The sequence below is a fragment of the Solea senegalensis genome, linkage group LG4 (genome assembly GCF_019176455.1).
Source record: "Solea senegalensis isolate Sse05_10M linkage group LG4, IFAPA_SoseM_1, whole genome shotgun sequence".
NCBI lineage: Eukaryota > Metazoa > Chordata > Actinopteri > Pleuronectiformes > Soleidae > Solea > Solea senegalensis.
Genome location: NC_058024.1, coordinates 10,359,758 through 10,376,763, shown reverse-complemented (window position 1 = coordinate 10,376,763; position 17,006 = coordinate 10,359,758). Strand labels below are relative to the sequence as shown.

General features: G+C 38.8%; 2 protein-coding genes across 3 annotated transcripts in view; both read left to right on the top strand.

The window, feature by feature from the left end:
• Positions 1-50: 50 nt before the first annotated feature.
• tpra1 (transmembrane protein, adipocyte asscociated 1) lies at positions 51-9,086 on the top strand. The gene is made up of 11 exons (XM_044024668.1): positions 51-237; positions 1,195-1,378; positions 1,464-1,596; positions 2,438-2,524; positions 3,403-3,475; positions 3,583-3,662; positions 4,833-4,943; positions 5,034-5,094; positions 5,731-5,833; positions 6,822-6,902; positions 6,996-9,086. The coding sequence occupies exons 2-11, from the start codon at positions 1,206-1,208 to the stop codon at positions 7,264-7,266; spliced, it is 1,173 nt and encodes a 390-aa protein (XP_043880603.1). The 5' UTR covers positions 51-237; positions 1,195-1,205; the 3' UTR covers positions 7,267-9,086.
• A 1,279-nt stretch (positions 9,087-10,365) lies between these two features.
• LOC122768758 (MICOS complex subunit mic25a-like) overlaps positions 10,366-17,006 on the top strand; it is a 63,506-nt gene continuing 56,865 nt past the window's right edge. The window contains exons 1-4 of one of the 2 annotated variants that reach the window (XM_044024967.1): positions 10,366-10,616; positions 12,360-12,456; positions 13,296-13,350; positions 13,474-13,618. In XM_044024967.1, coding sequence (XP_043880902.1) covers positions 10,533-10,616; positions 12,360-12,456; positions 13,296-13,350; positions 13,474-13,618 — 381 coding nt within the window. In that variant the 5' untranslated portion in view covers positions 10,366-10,532. The remainder of the gene's footprint in view (positions 10,617-12,359; positions 12,457-13,295; positions 13,351-13,473; positions 13,619-17,006) is intronic. The other variant, XM_044024968.1, reaches the window with a different exon arrangement.

The window sequence follows — 17,006 nt, the reverse complement described above, 5'->3', positions numbered from 1 at the left end:
AATATTCAAATAACGTAGTTCACAGGGGAATCTCGCGAGACTTGCTCCGGTCGGTCAGCTGACCACACAGGAGAGATTTGTAAACGGAACTATCAAGTGCTGCCATGTTCTTTATCACGGATCGATTTGTCGATCGATTACAGTGTATGTGAGATCGTTGGAAGTGTGTGCTTAAGTCGCCCCGTTTTAAAAACATTCACATTGAGTCGCAGCCTTGAATACGAGTCCTCTGAATCGGTAAGTCTTTTAATTTTCACCTGGTTTAGTCGCTGTCGTTTCGTCGGGACAGCGTCATTGCACTTGCACTGGAAGTATCGCGTATGATCTGATGCTAATGTTTACGCAGTGGTGTCATATGTTTGTCAACAATCTATATTTACTGTCAACACCCCTGCCGTTTTGTCTCTAATTGAAATGGAATAAAACATCATTTTAAATTGGATTAAACGGAACATATTATCTCCCAACGAGAGCTAGCAACTGGGAGTAGCAGCGCTAGCTAATGTGTGAAATCTCCTGTGAAGAAGCGAAAGTATTTTGTTAAACTAACTGTAAATGTTTGGGTTTTTTGATGTCGGAGTACACGTGAATAAATGGTTAGGGTGTTGTATTGGTTTCACAGTTTTAAACTTGAGGCGTAAGACCACACATTGGGCTGATAAAGCTGCAAGTCTCGTTACATAATGTTTGTTTTAAAGTGGAGAGAGCTGTGGCAGCGTCATGCTCAAGTACATGAAGCAAGCAGCTGTACAAATGCAGAACTAACATTGGAAATGTCCCCTGTTGTCAGAAACAGTTTTGAAAAATCTACAGTCACAAAATACATTATATAAATATGACATAATCATAACAATAAAACATAAGATACACTTAACATAAATATACAACATTAAAATAGATACAGTAAAACTCATATGTCATTTAATTTAACAGTTTCTGTAGATTTGCAATTACAATACATTTTCAATGTATCATGCAGTATTATATGACTTGAACAAGCACAAAACAGAAGAATAAAATACATGAGACGATGATCACAGTTAAAGACAAGCAAATAAAGAGGTTTGTTCAGAAGGGTAAACTATCTCAAACTATCTTGATCTTGGTGTCATGCTCATGTAAGAAGTTAAATGTATCAGCTGATAGGAATCAATATTATTATTTAGCATAATCTGATGTTTTCCTCCCCCTCAGTCTCTGACACCATGCTAGCCACAGTGACTGCTGTGGTTAGGTTTGCTCAGTACAATGGCAGCATTTCACCCACACCTCTGGAGAACACAACAACATTTACGACATGGAAACCTGATCGTGAAGCCAACATCACCAAGCCTCACAAATGTCTGCAAGTTCTCTATGAGGACATTGGAGAGTCCAGGTACCGGGGAGCTGTAGTTTTACTCTTGATTCAATGAGTGAAGGTGAAATATGCCGACCTCCTGACCTTTATCTCTCTGTTCTAGGGTGCGGTTCTGGGATATGTTATTGCTTGTGCCTAATGTGGCCTTTTTTGTATTCCTGATGTGGAAGTTGCCCTCAGCCAGGGCAAAGATTCGACTCACGTCCAGCCCCATATTCGTTACCTTTTACCTGCTGGTAAGACACAAACATTTACCCAAGGAAAATTAGCTTAAATTAGTGCTGCACAGTGGTGCTGGTGTTAATGCCAATCTTTGAAATACACAAAGGAGAGAAAACAGATTTCTGGATATTTCACTGTGGCAGTGATCTTCACAAAAATATGTCTTACGACACGGACGCGTGACCTTGATGAATAATCGACTGATAAAATGATTGCGTTTGTCCACTGGATTATTCTTTCCAGTGATGGTATTCGAACAGCAACGATTAGAGGTGGATATTCTTCCGGTTTGCGGTGTCTGGAAAGGCAACAGAACTTTGTGAGAGAATGTGAACTCTGCATTGTTGCTATCACATTAATGTAAACACCTAATTCTAGGGTTGTCATCATGGCTGTCCCTGGCTTTTAACTCATACCCACAACCGTATGCAAATTTCACATATTCTGGCCTCCCTCCATCGTCTCTCTGTGCCTTACGAAATCCATTTAAAAATAATTTATTTGCTTTTAAATCCTTAAACGATGTCGCTCGACTCCCTCGCTCACTGACCTGCTTCCAACACGGGCTCTCAGGTCAGCTTATCAGCTGCTCTTGGCTGTCACAGAAACGAGGTTGAAGCACAGGGGAAAGTGCGTTTTCGGTCACTGCTCCCAAACTTTGTACCACAGGCCTCTTTGCTGTTACTAAAATACACCTTTTCCTTGGCATTTAATTTTTTTCTAATTTAACTATACAGCATGTTTACATAAAATGTATCACATTTATCACAATATATCACAGTCTGTTACATAGCCAGCACTGTTGGTATCATTAATGTTGAACTCAACTCATTGGGTATGTTCTGTGTTTCTCAGGTTTTTGTTGTAGCAGCAGTTGGAATCACCCGGGCCATCGTGTCCATGACTGTCAGTGCATCCAGTGCTGCCACCATCATAGACAAAGTAAGTAAAATGTAAAAAAAACCCTGTTTTAAACCTTTATGTATAAGTCACAGCCATCAAGTTGGTAATGGTTGCATGTTGTTCTCTTTAAGGTGTTTAGAAAGTTTGTTTGCTTGTAGGTACAGTGTGGGGAAAACAAACAAATGTAAAAGTCAAGCTACTTGATTATACTCTAATGCAATGTAAATAAGTGCACTCAACATAAATAGAGCGGTTTAATGTAATTACAGGCTTATTCCGAGCTGTACTCATCACAAGACATTCATGTTGACTGTACACTTCAGTGAATACAAAGCTTTTCATTTGAAGGACCATAAAATCTGGTTTCAAATGTGGCATTACATCTTACATGGACTTGTAATTTCCAATTAAACGCTTTCTCTGCATAGCATGTACTGTACGTACATGGTGGTTTGCAGCATTGCAGCAAAAATTCAAGTATGGCATACATAGCGTGTGACCGAGTTTGCAGGGCTTTCATGACTGAAAGTAAAAGCATAGCTGACATTTCTCGCATACCAGCCGTGTCCAGTGATATAAGCACTGTTCCCACAGTGTGCTGGAGTTGACCAGTCACCTTACTAGCTGATTATTAGGGCATTATCAGGCATTTTGTTTCCCATGGGCTAATTAGATTAAATTAATTAAAATAAATTGTTTAAACAAAAATTGTGATTGAGATATTTGCGTTTTTATTATAAACACAAAATAGTATCTATTGGTATCAATATCGACCCTGAAAACCCAATATTGGTCGACTCTGTCAACAGTAAAAAAAAATCACAATCACAATATTCTAAGTTGTGCACACTCTGGATCATTATGTGATGTGGTCTATGTCATACTAGGTACACATGATGTTTTTTTTGTCTCTTTAGGTGCTGTGGGAAATCACCCGCTTCTTCTTGTTGGCTATTGAGCTCAGTGTTGTTATCTTGGGACTGGCTTTCGGTTAGTGCTTTTTTTTCTGGTTTCATTTCTCATTTACGTGCTAACTGGAGTGTTTTTTTTCTTCTGTCTCTGTGTTTGTGACACGTTCCATCACCTGTACTTTTTAGGTCACCTGGAGAGCAAGTCCAGTATAAAGCGTGTGCTGGCTATCAGTGCTGTCCTGGCTCTGGCTTACTCCATCACACAGGTAATGACAGATGACAAGACGATATAGCATTTTTGAAGGTTATACACTTGCCAGTAACTTTATCAGATACAGGGGGCCGGGACTAAAGTGGTGCCTGGTATGATCTTCAAAGTTTGACGTGTTATGCTTTCACAGATGGTCTTCTGAATAACTTAGTTATTTGATTTACTGGTGCAAGGTAACTTTCTATCATCTGTAACAAGTCTTGCTGTTGTCTGAGCTCTGGCATCAAAAAGGCATTCTTCAAGAGAACTTGTTCCACTCACTGGATATTTTGTTTTCTTTTCTTTTTTCTTTTTTTTTACCATTATCTGTAAATCCTAGAAATTGTTGTGCCGGAAAATTCCACTAGGTCAGCCTTTTCAGAAATACTCCACAACAGCCCAGTTTGGCCCCAACAACGATACAACGTTCAAAGTCAATTAAATCACCTTTTTATTCACATTGTGATGCTCACTTTACATTTCACCTGATCATGGCTTATGGCCACGCTCACATTATCAGACTTTTTTTACCCAGTTGTTTTGACTCGGATCAGATTTTTTTTTTCAGGATTGCAACACCACAGGAATCTGATCGTGAAGATCATACATAGTATATTCAATATGTGACCATGTGACATAAATGAGAACAGTAGTATTAAAATCCATGCAGCTTTTTGCCCTGATGCATGTGCCAGTCGTCGTTGTCTTGTTCTCTGGAGCTAAATCTAAATCACAAATTCACTGCAGTAAATTCACTTTCTGAATTTCCCCAATGGGGCCTAATAAAAGTACATTTTATGTTTTGTTTTTTTGCGTATCCCCTGCTTCTCCTACTTCTGTTGCGAATTGTCTCACAAATATGACTTTACTGTTGTTGACGCATGCGAAAAGGTATTTGTGTGCATGGGTGTTATTCGAGAGGGCAGTCACATGAACCACCATATCTGATCTGTAAGTGATCAGATTTGAGCAATGTGGAATCTGAATGGAATCTTAATTTGCATTGAGTTTGCTGCCATGTGATTGGCTGTTCCATATTTGTGTGAACAAGCTGTTGAACAGGTGTACCTTTATAAAGCGTCTCTAGTGAGTCTCTAGTTACATTGCCCAGCAGAAAATGATTGGAAGTTGTCATTATGCAATATATGCAGTACATTTCTCATTTTTAATTGGTGAATTGTTTTAGGGCACACTAGAAATCCTGTATCCAGACAGTCACCTCTCTGCTGAGGACTTCAACATCTACGGCCACGGGGGGCGGCACTTCTGGTTGGCCAGTTCCACCTTCTTTTTCCTGGTCAGTAAAGATAGTAGATCTGCAGCAGTAGCGACATGAGCACACACTTTTCACACTGCTGATATTTGATTAATTATTTATCATTTTTAGGTGTACTCTTTGATTGTGGTCTTGCCTAAAACTCCGGTGAGGGAGAGGATATCTCTGCCATGTAAGTCCAACTTAGAAAAGAACATTTTGTGAGTTTAAATACCAGCATAAATATTTCATGTGATTTAGAATTAAGGGAAACATTTTCCACTGAAGAATGTTCATTACACCATAAATGTCTGTGCGAGAAAATGTCTGGAGATTCAGTTTGATGTAAGAGTAATATGTCACGTTATATCCAAGTCTCTGCTTAAATTTGATCTGGTTTTATATTGGTATTAAAAAAACTCTATGGAAAAATTGGTGCATCTGTTGGCAAACTGACCTTTTTATTTAACGTTATTAGCTTCTACATCCCTCCATTTTCAGTCGACCCAGGCCCACATGAAGCTTTTAGCATCTTTTTGAGCCCTTGCCATTTGTATGATGAAAAGGTGATATCTCTCAGACATTTTAGTCAAGATTGAATCAGATGTACTCAAGTCAAATCAGAGACTTGATGCTTTAATGTACTCTATATTATATTTATAATATAATAATATATAGTATTATTTCTATTTCAATCGATACATTCTGAAGCAGAAAAGGGAGAGGAAAAGAAAAAGTGTACAGCTGTTCTCTCTAAACATGAAACATGAAACATGAAAAGCCCTTGTCCTCTGTTTAACCTTCTTCTTTGTTTGCTTGCTGTGTTTAGCTAAGAGGAGTTTCTATGTGTACGCTGCCATCCTGGCTTTACTCAACCTGGTCCAGGGTCTGGGCAGCGCTCTGCTCTGTGCTGGAATCATAGAGGGTCTCTGGTCAGTAATATCGTCAACAGTGCTGTGTGTAGCAGCATATCCTTGCACAATACATTTGCCACAGAACACTGGACACTGGATTTCTGTTATTCAACCTGCTTATGTCGCAGTTGTTAAAGGAGAAATTGAAGCTGAGTAATGTTTTTGGACCGAGAGCAGCTATTAGTTTAAAACCACCAAAGATTTATGTCGGACAACCTTTTTAGAGAAATGGATTTGGACCTGGGTGGCTGTTTTTCTTTTAAAGCCTTCTCTGTAAGTGATTTTTTTTTCCTGCCGAGTTGCAAAGAAGGGACTGAGTCAAGTGTAGATGAGAACATGACAAACAGACACAATATAGTTAAGTTATGATTAATTATGTTATCACAATATAATTCAATGGCAATACGCCCACTGGCCACTTTATTAGGGACACAAGATGCTTAATGGGTTAGGAGAGACGTGATGTGATGTTGCTGTAGCCCATGTGCTTCAAGGTTTGATATGATGTGCGTTCATAGATGGTCCTCTTTCTAGCTATTGTTGCCTTAGTATTATCTAAAACCACCTCTGGCATCATTGGGGTATTTTTTTTTGCCAAGAAAACTGCTGCTCACTGAATATTGAATATGACACTAACAATCATAGGACATTCACAGCCAATTAAATGATCATTTTTCTTCGTTTTTATCAGCATTTTGACCATGTTTACCCTAAATGTATTGAGTTGCTGCCATGTGGTAGGCTGATTGGATGTTTTGTGTTTACCAGCAGCTGAATTGGTGTACCTAATAATAAAGTGGCTAGTGAGTGTGTATCCCTGTGATGTGTTTATGTATGTGCAAACACATTTTGAGTTGCAACGTATTGTTATAGTTTATTTTATTATCTGACATTTATTATGATAATTATTGTTATTTCCTGATATAATATTTGTCATAATAACCTTTTCGGCCATGTCAATGTTCCCCAACTCTAACTTGTGTGTATTATGTCTTTGCTGATCCAGCTGTGTGGATGTCACTACCTTCCTCTATTTCTCCACATTTGCTCCACTCATCTATGTCACGTTCCTCAAAGGCTTCTTTGGGTATGTAAAGAGAATCATAGAAAATATATGGAAAAATACAAAAAGTTGATCTGGTTTTTCCTGTTATTTCACTACCCTTCTCCTCTCTCACAGTTCAGAGCCCAAGATCCTGTTCTCCTACAAGTCACAGATAGATGAGCCAGACGACACCGACGTCCACCTTCCTCCGACCGTCGCTACTACTCTTGGCCGTAAGGAGCTGAATGACCAGGGTCTGTTCTACTCCTCCACCCAGATCGATGGCTCTGGTCCAGGCAGCTCTCGCATGGTGGGAGCATACCTGGATGATGTTGCCTCTGGACCGTTTGGGTCCAGCAGCATTAACAGTATTGAAGCCGACCGCTGGAGACCCATCAATGCCTGAGATGGTCATCCAGCTGGACTTTAAATATAATGCACACATGTTGGGCAGGATGGTGACCAGTGGAGTTGATCAAAACAAACAAAAAAACGTACCGCATTTGGATACTAATGGAGGGGGACCTATGCTCGTCATTTATGTGGAGGACTGCGGATTTAGCAACTGCTTTGCTAAAACAGTTGCAAGAGTGCACTGCTGCTGTGGCTCTACACTCAGAGTTGTTCTGTCCTTTGTTGTGGCCCCGACTGACTCCATGTTGATTGTGTTCCACAGGCTTTTAAATGAGGGGGGGGGGCGCTTACTGACTCATGTTAGCACATTTTCTGTCATTCCAGCATCAAATGCTCAGTCTTCAGTGTTGACATTTTAGCTTCATTTTAAGTTCCAGAATCTTTAACATCTGTACATTCCCACTAAAGCCTTTGAATAACAATATCTTTGCTGACTTTATCCGCTGCCCTGTATTAGAATTGTGTCTCAATTGTCACTGTGCCTCTTAATACAGGGCAAGGACTCGTGTGTTTTGACAGGTGTACTTTGTCTTCTGAGATTGGTGCTGTTTGTCCTGGTAACAAGTGAACAAGTATTAGTGTGATGCGCATCAACACAGCCTAATAAGAAAATCAGTAAGTCATTAATGCAGGCTTTGCATTCATTTTAAAAACCACACGCCGTCTGTGAGACTCCCTGCTTAGAGGCTGAGACCAGAACAAGCGAAAAATACAAAAATCACATCTCAGCCATGTGTTTTCATTCCTCTTTTATTTGGTTTTGCTTCTTTCTCCCATCTGATTTATCACTCCTACTGAAAGCACAAAAGCACACTTCATAGCGATTATGGAGACGTCATCATCTGTGTGATTCAAACCAGAAATATGAACCTATTTTTTTTGTGTTCACATTCAGACCTGTGTTCCTTCCTTATCAACATGTCTTATTCAGCTTTGTTTGCTGTAGAAGAGGTTTTCTGATGTATGTATGTTGTTTTATTTTGCTGCTACCCCACTCTTTGTTCCCCCATTTGTTATAGTTTTTATATTATATTAAGAGAAGTGGTAACCAGTTGACCAAAAAGAAAACATTGCTCAATTCTGTCGCATGAAATTGTGGTGTTTATACAGCTTTGATACAAAGATGAATAACTTTGTTTCCCCTCTAAACGATAAGGCTTTCAGTGGTTATTTAAGAAAAAAAATCATCCTGATTCATTTTATATCAAGTTTGACTTGTTTATATCTTGGCTCAATTCATGATCCATACTCGCAAACATATTATTACAGAAGTATACCTTTGAAACCACCTCATATCACATTTTCTTACAGTAATACAAAGTAGATAAGATATGATGCAAGTTTTCCCCTGAACATGTGTTTGGCAGGAGTGGATTACTGTATTTAAGATGGCAGTATTTAGTGGTGAACTGTGTGCAGAAAATATAGGGTTATATGTATTTTTCACTACTGCAAAGTGAAGAAGTGCTATATTTACGAGTAAACACAGTAAATTGCCTAACTCTTGGAATGTTTGTATTCATATTTGAGTGCTGGTTAACACTGCTGCATTGCTTGGTGTTCGAATAGTGATTGGAAACACCAGTTTGCTGTTTTATGACATTACGCTCAATGTTACGGAAATGAAAAGTGCACATTCTGGATACAGAAGTTGTTTGAGGAGGAAATAATTTTACAAATGGAGTGTTAAAAAACAAACAAAAAAAAACTACGCCTTTTTTTTATTTAAGTGCATTGATTGTATAGTATTCAGTACGTACTAATGCAATGTGTTGAGCGTTGCATGAGCAACAGAATAAACAATGAACTACTTGATGTGTTTTATTTGGAGAAAAGTACACTTAATCGTGGCCTGTGGTCATGGCATATAGCATATTGAAATGTGGGATTGGGTGCCACCATGTGGTTCATTTTAGGAACTACACTCTTCTGTAGTCCTATAAGAGGGTTATGTTCAGGTTTTTTGAAGGATGGGTGTGTGAAAGTATCACTAATTTGATAACATTTTACTTAAGTACAAGTAAAAGTACTGGTCTAAAAATGTACTAAATTTAAAGTAAAAAAGTAGCTTGTTTAAAATTTACTTTAATAAAAAAATTTCTTTTTTAACAAGGTTGGGGTTCTTGTGTCTTGCAAAAAGGACAAGGGGATACAAATCTCACATTAATTGATTTCAATTAAAGGCAAACCTGTATAAAATAAAATAAGCAAACACATAACGTATCAAGGTCACAAATGCTTAATTAATACTCACTCAGGGACCTTCATTAGTGCCAAGTCACCTGTCATTCACTGCCAAGGATTCTGGTGCATGATTGATTGGTTAATTAAATAATTAAAAATAAATGTTTTACTCATTAATTTTAATCATTAATGTGATTTAAAATGTAGCAAAGTACAGTACTTAAAAAAAACCCCATACTTAAGTAAAAATGACAGAAACACGCGGTAAATGTAATTCATTACTTTCCACCTCTGTGTTTGATACAGTACACAGCAAACTGCTTATTTGGAGATGGAGACAGGACAGCCAGGTCTTCATTTACCCGTTGATTTGAAGTGAATGGGCACAACAAATTGAATCAAATCGTAATATAATGTACTCAGCAGAGGAAATGTACTGAAGACCCAAATGATTCCAACTATTTGGAATATTTTCTGAGGTTACCCCAAGTGTCAGTATGTAGCACTGTACTGCATGTTCTCAACGTATTCATATGTGCATGAATGCAGCAGCACATCAGAGGTTTGAGGTTTACTTCAGATTGTCTCCGTGCTGTCCAAAACCCACTGGAAGTATTGCAAATGTAGTAAACTGCAGTTAGAATGTGATTGATATTTTACTAAAAACAAGTTTTCTCTGCTGTCAGACAATATGTATACTGTATGTCACATTTCATAAAACCACAACTCGCCCTTTAAAAATAATCCTTGCGTTTTCCCATGTTCTGATATTGTAGTTTTTGGCTCCAGGCTTTATCAGTGGTACAGTATTTAAACTACATCTCCCGTCTTCCCTGAGTCCACAGAGCTGCACCGCCTTCACCCATTGGCTCTGAGTTTTTTCATCCAGCCAATCCGCTTTGAGGACACTGCAGCGCCGCCAGTGACCTTTATTGGAGTCTTCAGCTACACCAGTCCCGGTGGCGGCGCCTCCTGCCGCTCTGTCATCCATGTGTGTCGTTCTGTGACAGCTGTGCTTTTATTGTTTTTATCTGGTCATAATCAGGTGTGAGCAGCCGCGGACAGCCGGTGAAAATGGGAGCACACGAAAGCACGGCACGGAGAGTGTCATTCGGACTGGACGAAGACATGAAGGTCACAGTTATTGAAGGAGTGAAGGTAGATACATGCATATATAACTGAACGTATCGTATAGTGTGAAGCCAAAGTTTTAATTAGTCTCACATTGTAAACATGCTAATAGCCGTTGTGGCTGGCGGGCTCGACAGGACAGGAGAGTTCCCATGTCCTCAGACGAACTCCGGTCACACACGGTCACATACCCGGTCACTTTCCAGTGCCGTGTCCTCGCTGCCTGAGGTCAGGAGACATGTGGGCAGTGGGCACCCATTAAGGCCCATTTACACTCCATTTTCGTCCGTTTTACGTCCCAAACGTTTTCCTCCCTCACTACCCTACACCTCCACGTTGGTATTAGACAATGCTTCCTCTAGAGGGCAGTGCCAAGTACCAAGTTGCATGCATCAACAAACCACTGATAATGTCATAAATATTGTGCTTTCGGATTTTGCAGTGGTGGAATGTAAGGCCACTAAATGTGAGTCGTCCCAATAATGGGGAATATTATTCATTGGTTTAGTAGCTGATGAGAGAGGAGCCAATGATGAACGTCATTTTCGATATGTCCACCGCAACAATATTTCTAAAGCCCTTATATCGGCTCTTATTGACTCTAAACTGCCCCCATGATTTCCGGTGGTATTGCTGTGTTTTGTCTGTCATCTTAAACTCCCCTGAGGCGTACAATAATGGACGAAATAAACACAAAGTAAGAATGAAAGGTTCCATCTACTGTATCTTCGTCTTTTGCATATAAATGGGCCTTATTCAACCACAGCGTGCAATTAAGCTGTCATTTTCAGAGACATGTTGATGTTTAGCATTGTAATATATAATATTCTATATTAAAGCTCCAGTGTGTGACTTTTTCGTACAAATACTGTCATTGTCAGACGTATGGTGTGTTCCATTTACTTGGAGGTTGGAAGTGGGAGTGGCATTGCCTCTGAGTTCACCGCGTTACAGTTAAGAATTCGGGCTCAGCCTCGCAGTTGTTAGCAATATGAGTTCATAACATGCTATTTTGCGTACAAAACAGCAACATGTCCACAAATAGAAAAACGTACTTCGTTTACGCCTGACTTAATGTGAAACAAATGAGACAGAAGTGCAATTAACAGTAAAACTAGTAAAGATTTAACTAGTGATGCAGCCATCTTGGAATTCTTTGTTTGGATATGTGAGGTTACTTCGACTGTCCCCCTTGAGCATTCTGTCTACAACTGGAACGCACCATTAGCCCACTCCTCAGGTGAACCTGTAGAGCTTTCTGAAAGGACGACTCCAGGTCTATATTCCAACCGTTCTCTTTCAAAATTTGCTTGTGTATCTCACTACCTCACTCATGTCTCAGAGAACCGGAGGTAAGTCTTTAACACAAACTGTCCTAGTGAAGCAAGAAGGCAGCAAAGGCAGAACTAGTGCTAGCTACACACAGATTTAGAAAATAATTAAGACTTCTATGTCACAAGAAGAGAAAAGCTTAGAGATATGTTATATTTTTGATTATTTTTTTAGTATCAATACCTGTAGATTTACTCTTTTCAGTATCTGGTGGGCAAAATTAAACATTTAAGTGGGCTGACTTTGGCCTGGAGGCCCCACATTGGGCAGTCCTGAAGGTTTTCAAATGTCAGCAAAGTCAGGCCAGCTCTCATGTCACTCAGTAATGTAACATGTGGGCTTTTATTCTGCTGCTTGCCTAGGCAGTCACACACCTGTCCTGATCTGGTCATACACCCGAGGCCTTGTATGTGTGTTTATGTGCGTGTGTCTGTGCAGCTCTCGGAGGATGTGCTCCGGTGGATGAGGGAACATCGGAGGTCCGACAGTGAGAAGTCGTCGACATCGCCAACAGACGGCAACAAACCACCAGAAAGTATGTCCCACGCTCACAGACCTATCCTTTTTGTTATTATTTACAGAACTGCTGTGTCATCCCCATCACATGTCACTTTATTAGGGACAACCAGCTGCATTTATACTTTAATAATAACACCACTTTAATGCAGTTTCAATAAATATGAGGAACTTGTTGTAGGTAGGATTTATTACACTACAGTGCCAGATGAGTTAATGAGAACTTAAAATCATAGATAAGAATCATTTTATTTGAATGGACAGCACACACAGTATACACTTTTTAAAGGTCCAGTGTGTAAAATTTAGGTGAAATTGTTTTCACTTGGCAGAAATTAAAGATAGGATTATTATTATTATTTTTTATATAAGTGTGCAATCATTGAATGCATTGTTGTTTTTATTATAACCCCAGAATGAGCCTTTTATATTTATACCAAACTCTCTTGAGTTTTGATGCTAACTGAAGGCTACATAATTTTCTAGCACTAAGGAAAGATGAGGTGAGGGATATTAAGCTGCAACCTTTTAAATTTTACACCCTATACCTTTTTCAACATGGTGAGCCTGTTGCTGCATCACTGTGCTTTTTTAAAATAAACTCTGCTGTTTGAGTTTGTTGGTAAATGTTAGTGAAATTAAAAATGAAAATGTTTTGGCATGTGAGCGTCACGAGTCAATTTGAAAACAGGAACTTGGTTCTCATTTTAATCAGCTTAATACGGATATGATTGGCCAGAACTAAACCCTCTACACCCTCTACTACTCTATTTGTTGGATCTGTCCATGAAACTGTTCAGGAAACTTTATTTATTTCATTAATTAATTATATTGATATTCTTCCCATTTTAATTACAGGTCCAAAACCCACAGGAGCTTCTGCTACAGAAATACAGAAAGAACTGCGTAAAGAGTAGGTGCTCATAATGTCAAGGACACAGATGTGTTTATATTATTTTATCTTATATACAGTACATTTGGATTGTGTGTTTGTATCAGCTGAGGTTAAAACACTTCTTGTCCTTCCCTGCTTTAGCTTTGAGCGTCAGCAGGCATTTGTGAAGGAGAGTTTGTCCAGACTGGCTCAGAAGGAGAGAGAGACGGCTGCAACCACAGGCCTTGATGAGCTCATCGTAGAGAGAGGGAAAGTCCACGAAGAGCAAGAAAAAGCCAAGTTATTGGTGAGTAAAAAATACACTGCGCCCTCACCGAGGGTCAAAACTATAGGGGAAAAAAAATCCAAAAAATTGTAAAGTATAGACATTTTTCTGTACTGTGTTTTCACCAAGTTTGAAAACTGACTTCACTACAGTATAAATCTATTTATCTACCAATAACATTTTATTCTGTTCGCTTCATCCATACCCATATTCTTTTGTTTCAATTACTAAATGTTTTTAATTCTAGAATTCCTTGGCTTGTGTGTATATGACAATATCACCTTCTACCTTTTTTATTGTAATGCACAGGGCCAACCCCAGACATTTTTGTAAAAATGTGTATAGAAACAGACAATTTATTGCCTGTGTAAATGTCATTAGATACTTTGAATGTATATATGATAAAACACACACACATATATATATATATGTATATTGATATAAGTATATATCAGTATTAATCTGTGCAATAATCCGGTATCTCTGCACATTTTGATTTAACCTTCAGCAGAAAAAAGTGTATATTATATAAATGTCTTAAGAACTATACATTGATCCTTGTCTGCACATACGCCAGCTGACAGCTCTACTTGTTGACAGAGTCTTGTCAACTTCCGAATTCTGACTGATAATGAGTGACATGACATTACAAAGTGTGGGAGTGAAAGACAGGTGATAGTAGCTGTAAATAATGTCTTCAGGAAATCGATAGAAAATGGAGAAATGACTGTACACTTTGGTCTAAGGGCCCTAAAACGATCTACTACACATGGTCTCAGGTGCATTAGGACGTATCCAACTCCACTTTTGCTACTTACACAGCATGTAATCTCAGTGCAGAGTGGTTGTATTTAGTGTCTGAATCAGAGTTTTACTTATCATTCCTTTTAAAGTAATGTAGATCTTTCAAAATGATGATTCAGTTATCAGCAAACACTACCTGGTTGGTTCTTGACGCCACTATCAACTTTGAAGTAAAAGCTCAGTTAACAGTGACTTTCAGTTCCACTTTCACCTCATCGCCACTCTGATTTTTTCCACCGTTGTTGTCTCTTTACCTGGATGGTGTGACAGTACATTTTAGGCGACACACAGATTACTTCTGTAATTGAGCTAAAAGGCTTGTTTTGACACAGATGACTTTTGTCTGAAAATACAGAGGAAACATCTCCCTCTTTAGCCCCTCTTTAAGGTCCAGTGTGAAATGATGTCAGAATTAAACAAAAAAAAGTATACTTTATTTTTTATAAATGTACAAACACCTTCTTTTTCATTGCCCCAGATTTAGTCTTTCAATATTTTTATATTGAGCAGGGCCAGCTCTACAATAACAGCCATTTTTGACCACTATGTTTTAGCCAGTAGCCAACATTGGACAATTAAAAACAATTAAAACTATCCTGTATGTGCAGGCATTGCTTTTTAAACTGAGCCAATCAAGATTCCATGAATACCAGCTCAGCATGTGACTTCCAGATGGAATGAGGGCTCTCCATAATCTGAGGTGTGAGAGTCTCTCCCTGTTACATGCTTGTATCGTTAACACAGAATGAAGTGGAATAAACTTTCTCACTTCTAACAGAGTGTGTAAAAAGGGGCTTCTTCTTTCTTCTTTTTTCTCTCACTTCTTTCCAACTGATTTGCTGTGCTGTGTTTTTTTTCTTTCTATGTGCCAGCTTGCTATAATGAGCACTGGCAGGCTTACACTGATACGGCTCCAAACATTTAATGATTGCAATGAGATATGGAACAGTATTCTCTCTCTCTCTGGAGTCTTGTTTTTCTTTTTTTTTACTTTACTGCTCCTTTACCCTTGTGTGTAACAGGTTTCAGCTCCATGTTGACAGTGGGATTAATGTAACACAAAGTAGGACTTGCTCTAGGGGTCCACCTACAGTTGGTAAATGGTGTTGCTTGTTACAACTTTAGTTTTCATAGCTTGTGTTTTAGACCTGGCTTATTTAACATACATTCCTGATTGTATGGTTATTGTTTGAAACCAGAAGTTGTGGGACATAGTACCATTTCAGGCAACGCAGAGCTGCTCAGTTTTTGATAGAGGTGACATTTAGAGAGTTTAGTTTGGTTTAGGTCTTTCAGATGGCAGATTAAAAGAGTAGATGCATGTGTGAATCTATACAACATGAAACTTCAAGTGCGTGTGTTTGTGTACACATGTCTGTAGTAACCTGTGAGGTCACATTTTGATTAAAATCTGTCTTTGTGAGGACATTTTGGTTGGTCCTCACAACTTTAAAGGGCTTTTTGCAGGGTTTAGATTTGAATTGTGTTTAGGTTAAGTTTAGGGTTAGACATTAACTGGTTAGTTAAGGTTAGTAATAACGCTTTGTCTAGGCTTTCCAAATGAATGTAAGTCCTAAGAATAGCTGCACAAACGTGTGTCTGTAACTAACACTCCCCCCCTACACACACACACACTCCACCCCAGCAGCTGTAACTGTTCCTTTTCCACCTCCTCTTCTTTCTCACCTGTCCTTGAGTGCCACCTCACCTGTATAACATGTTCATTGTTCCTCAGCGTGATTTGTCTGCTGTCTAACATTTCACACATACTTATCAAGACAAAAAAGACCTGAATTCTTCAGGGGCTTTTCCACATGGTAACAGAACTTAACACTGCATCGATTTAAGAAATGTCCTCATCTACACAAATCCCACCTATCCAAAAACTGTGTGTCACTTTAAAGCTGATCCAGAAATACACCAAAAACAGGGATGGAGCATGAACGTTTTAAAAAATAAATAAAACTTTATTTGATTTAGTATAATAATATTTGAACTAGTATAATAAATAGGGGATTAAGGAAATTAAATTAAAAGTTCTCATAAACTGAATAGACCAAAGCTTCTCCAAACACAAGAAGAGGAAGATGATGATAGCATATTGGTTGTATATACGATTTTTCCCACTCTTGAACCAGTTTTCCAAAAATATAATTTCATTGCTTCAAAATGCTAGTTCTCCATGGATAAAAAGCTGACATGTCAAAACAAAAACTTTAGCGGATTCTCCTGAACTAGTTTTCGCGTGTATGCGCCTAGGATTCACTTCTAAGATTTAAAAGATGTGCTTGGTTTATATACTTTTTTTTTGCTGAGTTGCTTCGACTTTTCAAGAAGATTGAAAGGACTTGCAAATCTGCTTGAAGAGCAAATCTGTTTCAAAAGCTCCTCCACTATCAAATCTCCCAGCTTAGCAGGTGGGCTTCCTCTTCCTCTTTGCATTTTCCATCAACCTTGCATCCAACACCAGCGACACAGCTGGAAACTTATAGGAAAAGTCTCTTCACCTCCTCTCGTTCCCTCTTCTCTTCCACCTTAAAATGCTCTGAGTAGTTTGGTAGCTGCTTTATTTCCCAGAGGAGAAGACTAACACACACACACACAC